This window comes from Vespa crabro, chromosome 9, assembly GCF_910589235.1.
Source record: "Vespa crabro chromosome 9, iyVesCrab1.2, whole genome shotgun sequence".
In the NCBI taxonomy this organism is placed as follows: domain Eukaryota; kingdom Metazoa; phylum Arthropoda; class Insecta; order Hymenoptera; family Vespidae; genus Vespa; species Vespa crabro.
The window spans coordinates 8,457,579-8,477,505 of record NC_060963.1 but is presented as its reverse complement, the minus strand read 5'-3'; the positions used below and the strand labels follow the sequence as shown (position 1 = coordinate 8,477,505).

The 19,927-nt window shown below is 26.2% G+C and overlaps 1 protein-coding gene across 2 annotated transcripts; it reads right to left on the bottom strand.

The window, feature by feature from the left end:
- LOC124427000 (ceramide kinase) lies at positions 1-19,128 on the bottom strand. 2 transcript variants are annotated; one of them, XM_046969389.1, is made up of 10 exons: positions 18,679-19,128; positions 18,275-18,557; positions 7,796-8,047; positions 5,095-5,288; positions 2,572-2,752; positions 2,141-2,335; positions 1,610-1,762; positions 1,206-1,402; positions 912-1,081; positions 1-671 (listed from the first exon to the last, which is right to left on the bottom strand). In XM_046969389.1, the coding sequence occupies exons 2-10, from the start codon at positions 18,399-18,401 to the stop codon at positions 587-589; spliced, it is 1,554 nt and encodes a 517-aa protein (XP_046825345.1). In that variant the 5' UTR covers positions 18,402-18,557; positions 18,679-19,128; the 3' UTR covers positions 1-586. The 2 variants fall into 2 exon arrangements, with proteins under 2 accessions (XP_046825345.1, XP_046825346.1); XM_046969390.1 differs by lacking the exon at positions 18,679-19,128 and having other exon boundaries at positions 7,796-8,043; positions 18,275-18,413.
- Positions 19,129-19,927: the final 799 nt, after the last annotated feature.

The following is a 19,927-nucleotide window of genomic DNA, read 5'->3' as shown; positions in this document are numbered from 1 at the left end:
AATAATAATAATAATAATGGGGTCATAATATTAATATTATAATATATAACATAATTATCAAGAAAACTATTTGGACACAGTAGAATCGTATTTGGAAAGAGAATCACTAAAAGAAATATATTAATAATTCTGTTTTTCCCAATTTTGCTCTCTCTTTCTGTCTCTCTCTCTCTCTCTTTCTCTCTGGCTCTCTCCCTCTCTCCCTCTCTCTCTCTCTGTCTTTCTCTCTTTCAAATTAATAATGGGAGCCATAAGAACTACTCTAGAAATTTATCTTGAGGACGTATTCGATGGTCATTTGTCGTCATCAAACGATACAAAGATTTACTAGTTCACTCGATGGGTATCGTTAACGACGAAATGTCATTTTCGAGGGCAAGCTTGAAAAGGAACTTTGTGATTTCGATGCCATCATTGCAAGCCATCGAAAAGATTACTATACTACTAATCTTGCAATGTATTCTCTCCTAATCATTCGTATTTTCCATTGCGATATTTTTCTTTCTGTTTCTTCTTCTTCTTTTTCTTCTTTCTTGTTCTTCTTCTTTCTCCTTTTTGTTTTAGTACTAGTAGTAAAACTCGGTGTTCATACGGAACAAAAACAAGACGATGAATCTGCAACCGAATCTTGAGCTCTTCTCGTGTAAACACTCAACAACTGGCAGTGTACCCTAATAAAAATAATTGTCATTAATTGTTATAATTATTTTCCTTTTCTCTTTTAACTTTATTCTTTTTCTTTTTTGTAATATTTCTCTTATTTATTTTCTTAATCATGATCTTTCTCATATTTTATTATTTTGACATTAAAATTGTCATTGGAATATTTTTTTCTTTTTATTTTCTTTTTATCTTTTCTTTGATCTTTTGAAATATTTCTTTTATTTATTTAATCATAAAACTTCACGTACCTTATCTTGACATTAGAATTTTCGATCACTTCACCATCGCAATTCCACACGCTAAGGCCTGAAGTTTTCTGTGACCTTTGAACATTGTTTTCAGTCTGCAAATGCAATGTTGGCAGGGCACGGAATGTGAATTCTCTTGCTCTATACACCTCGACGAAGGGTAAGTCGTACTATCGAAATAAATATAAGTTCAACGAGATCGTGTCTTAAAATATTTCGGATATTTTTCCTTTTTTTTTCATTCAGATTTCTACGTTATTCTCGGAATGTAAATTGATTAAAGCGTAAACTTACCAGAGTTTTTTGTTTGCTAGAAAGTCTCAGCAACATTCTAATATTGTTTATGAAGGACGTATGCCGAACTAAAATGACGTCGACACAACCATCGCCTATGTGACAATGTGGACTAAAACCCATTGGACTTCTTGAACAGGCGCATGAAACGTTTGCACCGTTAACCATAAAAAATTTACCTTGGACCGTCAACCACCCTATAAATAAGGAATAAATAAGTATGTGAAAGAAGAAAAAGCTTTATTGAAAATCACATCATATTGATGTGATACTGCTAGTTTATGTTATGAAAATTTATTAGTTTAAACCGTATCATATCATTATAAATATCAGATATGATAACGGTTTGGTCGTTTAACTAGAATCAGTATTGATTACAATAATACAATTCTTGTGTCACTTACTCGAAATTTCTTTATCAGGAATGCTATTATGCATGTGTTGTAAACATCTTGAACAATTTTTCATACACCTTGTACTTGCCGCCGGATGACAGGGATCCGAAAGTAATTGTATTTCACCTTCATATCCTTTGTTGGCGATAATTTTTTTGAATCCTGCAAAAAAAAGTTTTTGTTATCTTCAAATAAAAAATTGCTAAATTATATAACGTTAAAAGTCAAAAAATACTGCTAGTTTGCTGTTTCGAACGAATTTCATTATTATATATCAATTTTTTTTTCCTTATCAATTTTGTAACTATCAAAAAATAATTATAATTATGTGTTGAAGATCATTCGAAATATAACTTTTTATTGCTTTTATATTTTGAATAAAAATATTCATCGATTCCAGTGTGAATTTATAAATTATTTATAAGTATCAACAGAAGATTTCGTTATATCCAAAATATAAATATTATTCTCAAAAAATATTATTCTCTCTTTTAATAACATGACATATATAACGTTTTTTCTTCGTTCTTTCTTCCTTACCAGAATAATCGTATCTCTGAGGACCCATCCATCGAAATTTCTCGCTATCACGTATGACATCACCGAGATATCCATAGCTTAGGACACTCGCGTAGAGCCTTAATAAGGAACGATTACTATGGACGGAGGAGAGATCCAATCCAGTGGTATCACCAAAAATGATATGTATTGCCGCTGTTTGCACATCGGTCGTACCTGAAAACGAAAAAAATCAAAATGAAAAAAAATATTTATAAGATAATCTATATTGTAAAATAATCTATTTATAAGATCGATAAAAAAAAAAAGAAAGAAAGAAAAAGAATAACCACGCGATCTTTTCTTGTTATTTCACTTTCAAAATATTTGATCGAACGCAAGTTTATTATGTTAGTAGCACGTGTATATGTATATGTATAGCTACAGGTATACATAAATAAACAAAACAATACCATGCAAACTATAGGCCACAGTATCAGTACTCCCGCTAGGTATAACGCCGACAGGTAGAGAGGGGGATGGCAATCTTGCTTCTGGGTCGTCTGGATCGATTTGTTGTTCCTTGGCGGCTCTCAATACCAAACCATTGAAGACTTCAGCGAAGGTACCATCACCACCGATGCAGACAATCGCCTAAAAGAAAAAATTTAATATTAATTTTTCATCGACGTTTTAATTTCAAAATAATACTTTGTTAATACTTCACTAATAATTTTTTGAAATATTTGTAAATTTATCAAAATATATCATAATGATAGTAGGGAATTTGGTATTATATAAAATTTATATATATTTATATAAATGTTTAAATATTATATAGAAATAGTATATAAATTGTATAATGTTATATAAAAATAGGATATAAATTTTCAAATATCATATAAAAATAGAATATAAAGTAAGAAATATTATATAAAAATAAAATATAGAAATTATAGGTATAGGTATAACAAATATCATCGTAAACATATTTTTAGTAAAATTATTGAAAAGAAAAGCATAATTTAGATAAATATCAAGATCGATATTATATTTATCGATTGGACGTGCCTGTAAACGAACTTTTACTTTTCAACAAACTTTTCGAAAAGTATAGATATATCAAAGTTACGTTTATAGCATGACTATAGGATAATTACGTTATTGCTATGAAAAGAATAAGAAAGAAAAATAAAGAGAGAAAGAGAAACGATTACAAATCTGATGTAAATATACCGATAGAAATAGCGCGCACGTTCGTGACATTATTAAATTTTAATAAAAAACTAAAGTAGAACACAATTTGCAATGAAATCGATTTCTCATTGTTTATTCAAGTCTTACAACGTTCAAGAAGAATACACATTCTCCTGTTGAAGTTGTTTATCACGGCAGGATGAATCGAATTTCTTCGATTGATACAGACTTTTTACTTTAAACGAAATAAAAAGAAAAGAGAATTGATAAGAAACTGTTAAAACGCTATTGAGATCTTCATTTCGAACAAACAACTCCTTTTCAACCATAATGATCTTCTGGCAACTAATCAGTCAATATTTCAAGCATTAGAAATATTAATATGTAATTTTGAAATTTGTAAAAAAAGTACTGAATATAACAATGCTCATTTAAATATAAAACAAATAACAACAAAGTTTTAAATATATTAGGTTTATCAACAGGAAATGTAGGAATTTTTGTAAAAAATAAATACTAAATACAATAATGCTCATTTAGGTATATAATATATTTAATTTTGAATATACAATATTAGATTTATCAATAAGAAATATAGAAATGTTTGTAAAAAAGGAAAATATTGAATACGATAGTGTTCACTTAGATATTTAGTTTTCAAGGTTACTTTATCAAAATTCAATTTATCAATAAGAAAAGTAGGAATTTTTATAAAAAAGAAAAAAAAACTGTATGCAATAATATTCATTTAGATATAAAATGAAATATATGTAATTTTTAACGTATTCAGTTTATCAATAAGTAATGTGCAAATTTGTAAAAAAAAAAAGTAATGTATATAATAATACTCATTTTTTCAGAATTTTCATTATATTAGGTTTATCAACAAAAAATGTAGGAATTTTTATAAAATAAAAAAAATACTGAATACAATAATGATCATTTAGATATAAAATGTATTTTATTTTCAACATATTCAGTTTATCAATAATTATCAAACTAAAAGCACAATTTTTCTAATATTTTATATTTAAATAAACAATATAATATTCAGTATTTTTTTTTAGTAATTCTGATATATTACTTATTATCAAACTAAATATATATATTATAGAAATTTCATTTAATTTTTTATTCGTATATTTTTTTCTATTATTTCTCGCTCGACACGATACGTATTAATTTTTTATTTATTCTCCATCAATTTCATAGCAATTATCTTGATTCGATATGAAAAGTATATAACTTATGAATAATTATTCGATGATAGACTCTATCATGTCTTTAGCAACTGATATCCAATCGTAATATTTAAAAAAAATGTGGGATGGAAGATTCTAACGCTAGTTAATTGTGGTGTGTGTGTATGTGTATGTGTAATAAATTAAAAGTTGACAGTAAAACAGAGTATGGTCTGTCCGTGAGGTTCTTTTGTTTAAAAAAGGAAGAGAGAGGACTAAGACATTAGGACTGAGAATGAGATGAAAGTGCCGCATGAATAAAGTATGCAACAAAATAACGAATAGGACAAAGAGCAATAAAAATTACCGAATGCATATGCACAAATATGAGTGGGGATGAAGGCTACAGGATGTACGTGAAAAAAAGTTATTAATTAATAAAATCCTTATTAATTAAAAATAAATGAGTTAGTTAGTCTGTATCTTTCAAGTAGAGTTACGAAAAATATTCTACAGAAATATTTAAGTATAATGAAAAAGATAATTCTTTCTTATAGATACTCGAATATAGAGAAACAAAAATAAATAAATTTATAGCATGAAAAATTCATTTCTTACGTGAAGGTCGCTCAAATCGGCCGTAAGCAGAGTTTCACGTATGTGTCCTGCCCTTTCGGTAATCACCATTTTCGTTTCAATACCAGCGATGGTCATCAAAGGTTGTACATCTTTTTCCCATATTTTCAACCCCTTTTTTTTACCACCTATGGGGTTCACGAATAACATCACTTTCCGCGGACGACACGTCATACCTGAAACAATAATTAAACAGTTGTTAACGTGTAGATTTTTTGAATAATAAAATATATCAATACAAATAAAATCATTTTATTATAATAATTAGAAACAACACATTGTTTTCAAAACAACGATCATATTAATATAACAATCACATTGTGAAAAATTTCTTTTTTCATTTTTGATTTTCGATGATCTAGTGTCATAACATATTTCGTAGATTTTTTTATCACTGTTGTTTTAAAATGAATGGAAATAATAATTAATATGGAAATAATTCTTCAATATTGTTACACAATGAATCTGTTTTGTAACCATAGTAGAATATAACGATTCGATGATTTATGTTTCTACAGATTAGTTCATCAATGATTCACAAAATATTTACGTATAGAACGATTCGAAAATTATAGATAATTCATTGAAAATTATTGAATCTTTTAAATCATAGTCTTTTTTTATCATTGAATTTATAGACAAGCCACAAATAATTTGATCTATTTATTCAACATATCACGATTATCAATTTATTATATTTCATTATTATTAATTTATTTAATGAAAATTTCGATCCACAATCATTAATTTAACAAATAATTAAATAACTAATTTAATCCTGTACTATCGACCTTATGTTATGAATAAAAATTGAATTGTTAATCAGTAACAATAATTAAATATTTTGCTCATAATTGTCAAACATTAATTAACACCCAACAGTACATACTCAAAATGATAGGTGGAAAAGCAGATCAATACCGTAAAGACAAACTACGGTTCATAATTAGCGAACCTGTACGATTATATAGTTTAAACATAATATCCAATGTGCAACATAAATCAATCATGTTACTTGTAAGTACTTACATCTATTATCCTCAACGACAAACGTATGGCCATTTTTTCTTTGTTTTTTTTTCTCCCTATCAAACTGTACATATTCAATATCGAGAATAAAAGAAATAAATCGAGAAAAAAGAAAAATGATCAATGTTGTAAAATGTATTTTACATGTCATACATTATGACATCATAACAAGTTAACGTGAGAAAAGTATATTTCCCTAGAACTCTTCCATTCATAAATTGACAGTTCACTTCATTAAATTTATTTAATAAAACAAATCAGTAGGAAATAATTTTATTTATCCAACAATCATTTAACACAAACACATATGCGTATTTACATGTATAAAATAAAACATACTTTACTACAAGGTCATAATAAGAAGCTGACGTGACAATATTTTCCCCTACGATAATTCGATATCATTTTTAAAGTGGCACTACATTTAATTCATTTAATAAATCAAGTCAATAGCAAAACATTTTGTTTTAAATTACTTTGAAAGTATATATGTATGTATATACATCGTGTATATACATCATGAGATATCAAAAACTAAACAAAAATCAAATTAGAGTTGGCCTGTGAATCGAACACTAAAAGATAATAATTACAATAAGTGCATTGTAAAAGTAAATATAAGGTAGAAGTAATTACATGTGTATATTTAGCAAAATAAAAATCATGAAATGCATGAATTATAAAGCAAGAAAAAAATGTTTTCGTGCACTACGAGATATGCTTACATAAAATGTATTCGTGTCTTTTCTAATATATTCCTCTCTCTCTTTTTTCTTTTCTACATGCGTGCAACGTCGTACGCTCAAGCCGAATAATAAACGAACGAAACAGCCGAGTATCTTTTAATATTCTTCTAACGATGAAAAGCAGAAATAAAGAGAGAGAGAGAGAGAGAGAAAGAGAGAAAAAAAGCGGAAGAGAGAAAGAGAATAAGTAGTAAAGATGGAAATAAAGAATAAATTAAAAAGCACGTTATCGCAAGGAAACTAACTATTTATCGATGATGTAATCACGTTTAGATGATATTAAAATTTAATAGGTTAATTAAGATTCTCAGAGACATTCAATTTCACGTTCTTTTCTTTTTTACCAGTCTCTTATTTTCTTGATTGTTCGCAACGCAGAATAGTAATTAAAAAAAAAAGAAAAAGAAAAACAAGCAGTCAAGCTATCGATAGTCTGGCAAGTCAGTCTTTTAAAATCGACTTTGACAACAATTATCTTTATATCCGATTAATAATCGTCCTTGACATTCGTTATTCCAAGAAAAGTCACGTTCTTACTCTCCTTCCTTTTTATCTTTTTTAAAACGTTTGTTTTAAAATTATACAGGTAAAAAGTTTCACAATTTTTATTACCAATGGAAATTTTTGAAACCTTGTATCATATTTTTTTTCTTTTGGCAAACTTTTAATTTAATCAGAAATTTATCTAAAGAAATCGTGAAACGTATGTAATCAATCAAGTTACATTTAAACATTTAATGTTAACATTTCATCGAATACATTTGATTAATCCGTAGGAAGAAAGAAAAAATGTTGTTTCATATTTCGAAATTGATTAGACGTAAATTGATTCTTCTTCTTCATCTCTCTCCCTCTCTCTGTCCCTCTCTCTCTCTGTATTTATCTCTTTTTATTATTGAGATACTCACCTAAAAGATAATTTCGAATGGTTTTCACCCAAGAAGCAATCTGGCGAGGGTCAGTATGGCTCATAGTAACACTGTGATGACTCCATTTGTTTTTCGATCCTCTCACGGCATAATGTAAAATGAAATTCGTTGGGCATACTATCGGCGACGTGGGCGAGGTTGACGCTTGTTTTTCCTTGACATTAACGCCATGAATCCAATCATCTCCGTAACGTACCGCCAAAACGTCCGTCATTGGAAGCGACCATCTTGCTGAGAAAATAAATTTCATATAATTTTTAGAGAAAAATTTATCGCCTCAAGAAACATACGATGATCGATGATGTTAACAAATTGAAACTAATTAACAATTAAATTTGATGAAATAAAGAAATTATTATAATTTCTTTGTGTTTTTTAATATTCCTGAAAGAAATAATATAATGATTAACCTTATTTTATAATTGCTGTAATGATTGATCATAATTTTATTTCACTTTTATATTTAAAAAAAATAATATAACAATTAAATTTTTATAAAATATATAATTTCATTTTCTTTTATTCATATCCTTGAAAAAAAAATATAAATATAAAAAACGATCGTTATAACACATGTGTCTTATCTATAAGTATGTACATATTTTTTAATCGATTTCCTTGAAAACGGTTATGAAAGCGAATGATTAATATAGCTGATTTTATTCCCGATGATTAGATTAGTCTTAACAATATCAGCCGATTGTTAAATAACGATTCTTGGACGTAGAAAGGAAAAGAAATAAATTTATTTGGAAGTACTTGCGTACTTATGAGTTGGAATATATTTGTATCTACAAATGTATATGAGCCGTTTATTTTGAAAGTGGTCTAACTCCATTTGTCAATTTTTTCCGGTTGCTATAATTACATGTACAACTTTATCTTATTTATCAGTAAAGCATTTCAGGTTGCTTATATTCCGAGCAAATACGATAATTCTTAACACATAAGTTTTCAGAGTTAGTTCAATAATTTAACCGTTTATTTTGAAAGTGGCCTAACTCCATTTATACTTAAATCAATTAATGAAAATAAAAATTTTAAAGTCCTGAATTTATTACCACGTCAGGGTAGACCAAGAAAGTTCGAAAATATTGTATTGACACCACTGTATAAAAATATCAGACAAATTACAACAGCAAAATTCAAGGACATAATTGACCTATTACGATATATACCACCGGAACATTATAATTTCTTCAAATCCCTTTCACACACACAAAATCTAGATGAGCAGTAAATCGAGTAGTAGTATAGTAATAAATTTATGTTTGTAATTTTGTACGTGATGTAGTTAAAAAATGTTTTGAATCGCATAAATTATGTTTTCGAAGTGTTTTAAAAATATGTAAAATAAATTGAGTATTGTTTTTTCAATTTGAAGCATCTTAAATTATGTTGACTGGACTTGGGCATCTTCAAATTTTATAATGAATCTGATTGTTAATTTTGAAAGTGGTCTAACTCCATTCTTGATAATAAAACGCATATTATTCACTTAATAATTGCCACTATTTTAATAGGAACTATAAATTTAACATCCTTAGATACACTTAAGTAGTATGATTCATTAGTATCCTGTACATCCTATAATTCATTGAAACGCAAACCCTTAAATATCTCGATTTGAAGATAAATGGAGTTAGGCCACTTTCAAAATAAACGGCTCATATATACAAACTCCATAAATTTTAATAAATGTTAAAAGAAAACATCCATGATTATGTATTGGTATAAATAAAAATATAGTTATACAGGCGGATTGAGTAATAAAAGGCAATCGACATATATATATGAACATAAAAATTTCCAATATTTGATTTCTCATTTAAGTTAAATGTATATAACAAGGGAGATTAGAATATCATTACAGTCAGGTTTAAAGTAAATAAAGATAAATAAAAACATAAAAAGAAAAAGAAAATAACTCTTCATGTATATATCAAAATTATGTATAAATATTGATATATGTCATATAAGCTACGATATATATAAATATATATATAAATATATATAAATATATATATATATAAATATATATATCATAGCGATAACTTACGATATTCGTTAAATAGTACACTGTGATAAGCTCTAAATGAAGAATTCGATACTTGAAGTGAAATATAAGTGGATATATTTCACTTAAATGTAATAAATATTATATGTAATAAATATTTTTATATATAATAAATTATTTGATACATATATACATATATATGTATATATCTTATTGTAAACGTGCTCAGAGCTTCAATTTACACCTATTGTTAGTTCAGAGCATTTCTTGGTAACCAATCAGGATAAATAAAAGAAGATTTGTTTATAAACAAAGACAGGAAAAGCTTTTGAAGAACATCTGAGAGATTCGAACGTGTTGCGCAAACGCGAACTAACATTTAATTTTCGCTTTTTTATTATAAATAATTGTAAATAATCGTAAATAAACGAAATTTCTTGCAAATCTTCGCGTCAAATGTAACATTATAAAATATATATAATTATATCTCTATTCGATTTTTATTATATATATTTACATATATAGGTAAGTATATATGTAAATATATAGGTAAAATCTGTATATATATATTACAGATCTATATATATATATATATATATATATATATATATATATATATATATATAGATTTAGAAACGATCGAAATCAAATAGTTATTTATAGAAACGAGAGAAGGGATATGGAAAATAATCTGGGATATTGAATAACATTTGTTATCAATAAAATGTCACGTTTATTCCGAAATATCAAACAATTAATAATCTCAAATTCGTAAATTAAACTGAGTAGTAACAAGCGTTTTTGTTGTTTTTTTTTCTCAAACCTTCGCATTCTTTCAAGAAAAAATAGAAAAATAGAATTGTCTTTCTTCGAGTCTATATTTTTTAATAGTGAAATAAAATAATTCAGGTCCGAATAATAGAACTGGAAATAGATAGTACAGTGATTTATTTGTAGACATGATATACACATAAAATATGGATTCTATCTTAGAAAATATCCAATCGATTTATCATTATTTATTAGACGTCAAACAAACGATGTTGTGGGTCTGCTATAGTCGTTTCACGGTTCAGTAACATCTGTCAATTATGCACGTGCTGACATAACTATCGTTAAGCATTCTTTTCGTTCGTGCTACGAATACAAATCGAAATTGATATTCGACGTAATATATACGAATGTAAACAGATACGTTTGATCAAAATTCAATTTTGAACAATTTCGCTTTTGAAATACATAAATACATATTATGTACTATCTACTTTCTCATATATTCATTTATATTTTATAAAACTAAGAAAATTTCTTTTATTTTCAGTTTATTTTTTATTCATATATTTATTTATTCATTTTTTATTTTTTTCTTCCTTTAATTAAACAAAATCTCAACATCGATATGAACGTAAGAAGATAAAAAAAAATGTAAATCGATCTTAATTTCCGCAATAAATAAGAACTCGAAAAAAAGATTCATTATCGTCATCTCATGTTAATACATCAGAGAACGCAAACATTTCATTAAAATATTTTATCTGCACAGCAACGAAACCAGCAACAATAACACAACAGAACGCATACGTTGCTGCGTGCAATGAGGTATATACGTCAGCCGCCATTATCGCTAAAATTACTGATTTACTTTCTATCTTTAAATGAAAGCGCATTAAAGTATACCTTCATAGGTATTGTAGATATCCTTATCTTTAACTATAAACTCGACATAGTTACCATGTAGAATATTAACAACTCAAATTATTTGTGATTCTATTAATATATATATATTTCTCTTTTATCTTTTATAAAATTCTTACATAATCTTTTCATTAGATTCGTTACATATGTGTCATTCCAAGAAGTAAATAAAATATAAAATAAAGAGTTTTCAATGGTTCTCAAGAATATTAATCAACGTAACGGAACGAAACGAAATGACGAATATTTCAGTGGTTCTCAATCTACGTTTACATTCGAGTAGTATCAATCAATCATCATTATTTATGACGATATCATAAATTAAAAAACACTTAGATATAATTACAATACTTCCATATATATTATATGATAAATAAGATTATTGTCGAATTATAAAGAAAGCAAATGAAGAATATTATAAAAGATAAAGAGAATAAAAATTACGAATGACACTACTAAAGCTTATATGATACCAATGCATATTTAAAAGTATATATCTTCTAACTTACATAGATTTATTATGTACGTATACACATGCGTAACATATATACATAGATATGAGTACACAAACAAGGGAAGAAAATGTGGGCCAACTATTGCGAGCCTCTTATAACGCTTTATAATATGAATACGTGCTATTATAAACGTTATAGTTAATTCAGCGAACATTCCAATGGAAAAAAAGAACGAGTTTCCTTCGACACGATTTTATTGGATAGAGTCTTCTTACGCATGTGTTTTTGTATCGATTATAACATGCAGAAACGACTATGAGGGACAGAATAAAAGAAAAAAAGAGAAAAAGAAAAAAAGTACTTCAATCAATGTCGCGTAGCTTTAATCAGAAATGCAAATCGATGCAAAAATATATATTGAATGCCAAGAAAAAAAAAAAGAAAGTAAATAAAACGTACAGTAATCGTTAAATTCAGTTTAAAAAAAAAGTGGATAAAATGAGTAATAAATGTACGTCGACGGAGTGAGCAAATATTTTTATAATGCTAATGTAATTCAAATGACAATACATATGATAGTTAAAAATACTTAAAATTTGGATAATTTTATGTGCTATGTGATATAAAAGCAAATATTCTTTTTCTTTAGTTTCTCTTTTTTATCATCAACTTATAGTATAGTACATAGATATGTTATTTTTTGGACATTCTAAACATACAAAGACAATGTCGTAGATGTTATTTAAGCAATTTATATCGTGATAAAATGACGTCAATCATTATATAAAATTATATTCTTTTTTAATATTTTTTTTTGCTTTTTTCTATTTTTTTAATTTTTTCTTTTTCTTTTGATTATAATTTACACGTCGCATAATATTTTAACTACATTTATTATTCGTTAATATTTTAATGAATAATAATCAAGATAGTAGAGAAGGCCGTAACAACTAGTTTCCTTGTAAAGAAACAAGACAGCCTTTCGCTCTCGAAATCCTTCAATGAATCGGCTATTTCCTTCGGGTCATACGTTCCATTCCTAACTAACTACCTGTCCTTTCACATATCAAATAGCTATCGTCCCCTTGTTGATTTAATTTCTCTGAGAGAAGTACACTGTGTTGATAAAAACGTATGACAAAAAATTTATTTAATTTTAAAATCACGATCCGGACATTTTGTATTTTCCTTGAAAAAATAAAAAAGATAAAATAAAAATAAAAAAAATAAGAAAAATAATTTCAATATTCGTTATCATTGAGATTTGAAACAAAAAAAAAACTAATAAATAATAATTTATTACTTGACCGATGTATTATTCGCAAAAGAGGAAGTTCAGTCGATTTCAAGCACCCAACGACCTCGGCCCCTAAATACAAGCAACATATATTTATGCATACATACATATATATATATATATATGTATATATATATATATATATACATATACATACACATAGATAAGTATAAATCCTATTACAATACGACCTTGGATCGTAAAGATTTCCGAACAATGTGAACAACCTTAGAAGGAAATGACGAATTTATTAATACATTTGTAGGTATCTAGTTAATATAATAAACACTATCGTTTAGAAATTTGAAATAAATATGGATTTTGTTGCTTTTTTGAATGATTCTCGAAATGCGAATCAACAATTCGTATGACAAGAGACTCGCTATGACGTGAGTAAGCAAGTCTCACAGTCCACGTTTCTTTCCGTGTTACGTGAGAATAATACCGAGCGATAAGTTTGACCTCAACAACAAAAAACCTAGAAAGGTTGACACACCTTTCATAAATGCAAATGTTTCATTATGTTATGTATACTTCCATTAAAGTCTCGCTAATTAAATGTTGTTTGCCTTATACAATTCTTTTTTATTTCTTTCTTTTTTCTTTTTCTTTTGTTATAGATACACAAAACTATGATTATTAAAAAAAAAAAAAAAAAAAAAATATATATATATATATATATGTGTATATATATGGAAATTGTTTATAACAACATTGTTGTTTTATTAATTTGTTTAAATAATTTAATGTTATACCTTATGTAATTCTTACGTTTTTATTTTCTTTTCTCTTTCGTTGTAGGCAAGATTATTAAAAAAATATAAAAAAATAGTAATATTAAAAAAATTAAAATATATACAATAAATTCGGTTTATATGTATACATGCGATTTTCCTAAATATTAAAATTGCAAAAAAAAAATGTTGCAGACGAAAGTTGTATAATGTCAAAAGGAGCACGTCGAAGTGATAAATTTGTATGATAATCTTGAAAATTATATCAAAACCACATATATATTTTTTAATGAAATCCTATTTTTTTATTATATATTCTTGTAATTTACATCAAACTATTTCCAAAACACTTGTATTTTGTAGTTGTTAAGTTATTAAGCTTCAAATTTAGTGCCCACGGCGTTAACATTACCCGATGTAGCCCATGAAGAGGTAAATTCGGTCTGACTTTATGTGCTTCTAGACGAAAAACAATTGAATTGAATTACATCGATGCAAAATATATAAATGCATTCTTAATAATGAAACACATGTAAGTAGAAACACGTTAATGCCAACTGAATGCGACTGAATGCCAATTTCAAAGACAGGAAATAATAGAAAAAGAAAGGAGAAGAAAAAATTGAACAAAACAGGAAAAGATAAGCTCGTACCGAATCGGCTTTTATCGGATAGCCAAAAATATCTGAAGATAGCGACTATTTTTGGTTATTTTTGATTATTTTTGGTAACAAGGTTGTGTATGAGATTGTGTCTGGCATTGCATTTGGGGTTAAGTCTAGGGTAGTATTTGACATCTGCGGCAATCTTCGGCAAACTTTGCAAGAAAACTATGTTACATGTTCCGGGTTCTATGTTCTGTGTATACGGATGACGCGGATGGTAACGTGCTTTCTATCGGTTCCAATGACCCAAGTTCTAAATCCAGCCGCGGGAAAAAAATGTTATTTCATAAATTCCAACGGTTCTTAATCATCCAATGCGCCGATAGTATCTTAAGCACATATTTGCACTTTCGAAAACAATCAATGATAAAATTTAGCCAGAGGAAAAAATGTTTTTCCTTTACACATCGAATCATTACACATTGTCTGAAGTAATACGAATGCTTGATATATTACTTCCATAAAAGAAAGTACGAAAATGTTTTTCTTATTATTATTATTATTATTATTATTATTATTATTATTATTATTATTATTATTATTATTATTATTATTATTATTATTATTATTATTATTATTATTATTATTATTATTATTATTATTATTATTATTATTATTATTATTATTATTATTATTATTATTATTATTATTATTATTATTATTATTATTATTATTATTATTATTATTATTATTATTATTATTATTATTATTATTATTATTATTATTATTATTATTATTATTATTATTATTATTATTATTATTATTATTATTATTATTATTATTATTATTATTATTATTATTATTATTATTATTATTATTATTATTATTATTATTATTATTATTATTATTATTATTATTATTATTATTATTATTATTATTATTATTATTATTATTATTATTATTATTATTATTATTATTATTATTATTATTATTATTATTATTATTATTATTATTATTATTATTATTATTATTATTATTATTATTATTATTATTATTATTATTATTATTATTATTATTATTATTATTATTATTATTATTATTATTATTATTATTATTATTATTATTATTATTATTATTATTATTATTATTATTATTATTATTATTATTATTATTATTATTATTATTATTATTATTATTATTATTATTATTATTATTATTATTATTATTATTATTATTATTATTATTATTATTATTATTATTATTATTATTATTATTATTATTATTATTATTATTATTATTATTATTATTATTATTATTATTATTATTATTATTATTATTATTATTATTATTATTATTATTATTATTATTATTATTATTATTATTATTATTATTATTATTATTATTATTATTATTATTATTATTATTATTATTATTATTATTATTATTATTATTATTATTATTATTATTATTATTATTATTATTATTATTATTATTATTATTATTATTATTATTATTATTATTATTATTATTATTATTATTATTATTATTATTATTATTATTATTATTATTATTATTATTATTATTATTATTATTATTATTATTATTATTATTATTATTATTATTATTATTATTATTATTATTATTATTATTATTATTATTATTATTATTATTATTATTATTATTATTATTATTATTATTATTATTATTATTTTTACTATTATTACTATTATTTTTATTATTAACAAACAAAAATCGGAAATACAATAAAACTCGTCCAAATTTCTGTTGAACATTGATATTGTAACAAAGTAAATAAATTTGTATGTATTATTGATTAGAAGGAAGTAGAACGATATGCAAATCGTACTCAAGGACGTAACGTGTACACGTATCGACACATGTTTTGATGTCACGTGACTGGACAGTCAAAGTTCTATATTTTTCAAGAGCTCAAATATCTCTTTCTCTTTTTCTTTTTCTCTCTAATAAAAAATTAAATATTATTCAAACAATTTACTTATTCTTCAAGAATATTTTTCTTTCTTTTTTTTTTTGTTTTTTATCCAATAATATCGATTTACGATAGTAATGTCATTAAATATTTTCGTATATACAAATAAACAAGATCGATTATAAAGGTTATGTTTCCTACATATATCGAATAAATCATATAACACGAATATCTTTATTTATATTTAAATAAAAACTATGGAAAGGTTATTTGACTTTGAAGAGAATTTGTTATAAATAATAATAATATTTCAGGAAAAAGAACGAGAGAGAGAGAGAGAGAGAGAGAGAGAGAGAGAGAGAAAGAGAGATTCATAATAAGTTATATGAATATTAATATAAAGATTACATATACATACATACATATATACATGCATAAAATATCAAAAATACTAAAGTTTTCTGAATAAAAGTATTAAAAAATCATTATTTATTGTATCATTATATGTACAACTTTATTTTTTATCAATATAGATATCATAAAAATATACGAGGAAAATTATATTACAAAATGGAAGACACTCTCCTTAAATGAAACTTAACCTCTAAGAAGTCATTTTAAAATTATATAAAATATACGAGAGAAAAAGAAAGAAAAAGAGAGAGAAAAATAAAAAAGAACACATTAATCTTTCCCTTCTTTAAAAGATAAAAAAATCCAAAAAGAAAGAAAACTAAATAAAAGCTCGTAAAGTTAAATAATCGTTTCGAAAGTATAACAAAAGAAAAGAAAATGGAACTGTGATAATGTCATTATAACTATAATTTCAATGGACAACTACCGCTCTTCTTCCTAACAGTGTCATACAAATGAAAGGGCAAGGTCAAGCATCGTAGCATTTTCTCGATACGACCCACTTCCACCATTCCTTTCATTCAGGAACGGTTGTCGCGCGAACGTTCGAAATACGAACTTTCATTTAACAATTCTTCGATCTAATCATTTATCCGAAAAAAATTTCGAGCTTATGAAACAAATAATTCAGTCGTAAATCGAACGAAAGTGACGTATCTAATCAGAAACTTAGTCTTTATTTTGATATCTCTTAATCTCGAATATCTTAATTTACGAAACTCCATTTCGAAAACTCCAAACTCTTGTCTTATCTCTCGTAAGTTAATCTCCGACATCAAGTTGAATAGAATATTGTAATTGATTTCGATAAGAAAAATAAAATAAAAGAAGATATATTGGATATTCTCGAGCTTAAGAATTGTCAATGTTCTTTCTTTTATAAAATTCTATATTTTATTTTTTCCCGAAAATATGATATATACGCAAGAAATACTAGTATTGTAGATCCAAAAAGATCTTAAAATTTTTGTAAACACACAAAAATCGCAAAATCAATTATCTAGTAGAAAGAGGAAAAAATGTGTATCTATATGCACATCTTTTTGTTTCAAGGTCAACGAAGAGAGTACAAAAAGAAGGATATTAGAAACGATGCGTCCCCCCCCCCAAAAAAAAAAAGAAAAAAGGAGAAAAAAAGAAAGCTGTAAACAATAATGTTCGGAAATAGAAATATTTCATTAAGTTAATAAAGTAGAAAAGCACGTGGTGACACTTTGAAAGTATGTATGTCCATATTTGTTTGTTTTTAATGCGTCGCAATAAATAAAACACGTTTCGTTTCTGACTTACTATAAGGTGGTCTTTCCGTTTCCCAGATGAGGATGCCACGATGAAAATACACACGACATCTCTTCTTCTTCACGATGAAAGTGTTTAAAAGCACCGATTTGGATGAGTGGTCTGTTGTGTCTTGCATTTTTTCCGTTTAAACTTATCTCTTTGTCTATAATCTTTATCTATCTTACACTCTCTCTCTCTCACTCTTTTTCTCTTCTTCTCTCTCTCTCTCTCTCTCTCTCTCTCTCTCTCTCTCTCTCTCTCTCTCTCTTTATCTATCTATATCTACCTTTCTCTTTAATCAGAGAAAGAGACAGAAAGAAAAAGTTTCAGAAGCTGGAACACACAACGACGACGCAATGACGAAGACGACGAAGAAAAATAAGAATAAGAATAAAAAGGAGCACGGAAACAACCTCAACAAGAACAAGGCGACATCATTCCGCTGTGCGATCGATCCGCACAAACACCGAGCGAGGCCGGCCGTGCTTACGAAGAGCCATCGTTGCAAAATGGAAAGAAAAAAGAAGGAGGGAGAAAGAGAAAGAGAGAGAGAGAGAGAGAGAACTAAAGAGACTGTCGAAAATCGCGAAGGCGTCGTGCGAAAACTAGGTCGGAAGACAAACGCACGAGAATGCAGCCTTTCGCGCACACCGTTTCACAGTACTCTACCGCACGATTGCGCTCAAGTACGGCAAGAGCAGTCCACCACACACTCCCAACGTAGCGTTACTTTTCCTATTGCTACTGATATTACTACTACTATTCTGCTACTGCTGTTACTACTGCTGTTACTACTGCTGCTGCTGCTGCTGCTGCTGCTGCTACTGCCGCTACGGCGGCGAATACTCGACTGGCTTTATCCTTCTTTGCCTTTCGCGATACGTAAGCAGCACTTTAGAAAGATATAAACGATGACACTGGACGTTGACGATGGATTCTAAGAATCTTCGAATAAGGAAAAAGGAATAGAGTTCTAAGGATCATTTTATCCAAATTTGAAAAAAAGGAAATTGAGTAACGATGATCCTTCGGTAGATATCAGTTTTTCCGATTTAGAAATTTTTTTTAGAAGGATAAAATAATTAATTGATATTATTTTATATAGGAAAAGAAAGAAAGAGAGAGAGAGAACAAATATATATATATATATAAATATATAATATATATATATTATATATATTATATATTTATTATATATCATCTATATATATTTTATATATATTATTTATTATATATTATATATATGTATATGTATATATGTATATATACATACACATATATATATGCATATATTAAACAAAGCTGTTTAAATATTTATAATTTTGTAGTGTAAAAAATATTTTTCTACCTTATCGACTGATCTTATGTTGATAAGCATCAATTACGAAAGGTCTTATACTTTTCGATTTACTTTACTCTTATCGGTAAGGTAGATTTCGTATGAAAAAAGTTTCCATGCTTAACGCCGATAGTATCTATGTATAGATAATTATACTTTGAATATTTTCTTCATTGCTGTCGGCGTGATATCGACTGTTCGATGTTTCTTTTTTATTGTTTTTCTTTTATTTGTAATATACTTCGTAAATTACATATCTAAAATACTTGTAAATTAAAAACTAAAATATTGCGAATCCACGTTGCGTGATAGAAATATCAATC

What these genes read in the sequence shown, in the direction of transcription:
- LOC124427000 (XM_046969389.1), bottom strand. Translation starts at nt 18,401, where the DNA reads ATGCAAGACACAACAGACCACTCATCCAAATCGGTGCTTTTAAACACT. An exon ending in TCCTGATAAAGAAATTTCGA is followed by an intron (nt 1,403 to 1,609) that starts GTAAGTGACACA and finishes CCTTATTTATAG; the next exon opens with GGTGGTTGACGGTCCAAGGT. An exon ending in AATTCTAATGTCAAGATAAG is followed by an intron (nt 672 to 911) that starts GTACGTGAAGTT and finishes TATTTTTATTAG; the next exon opens with GGTACACTGCCAGTTGTTGA.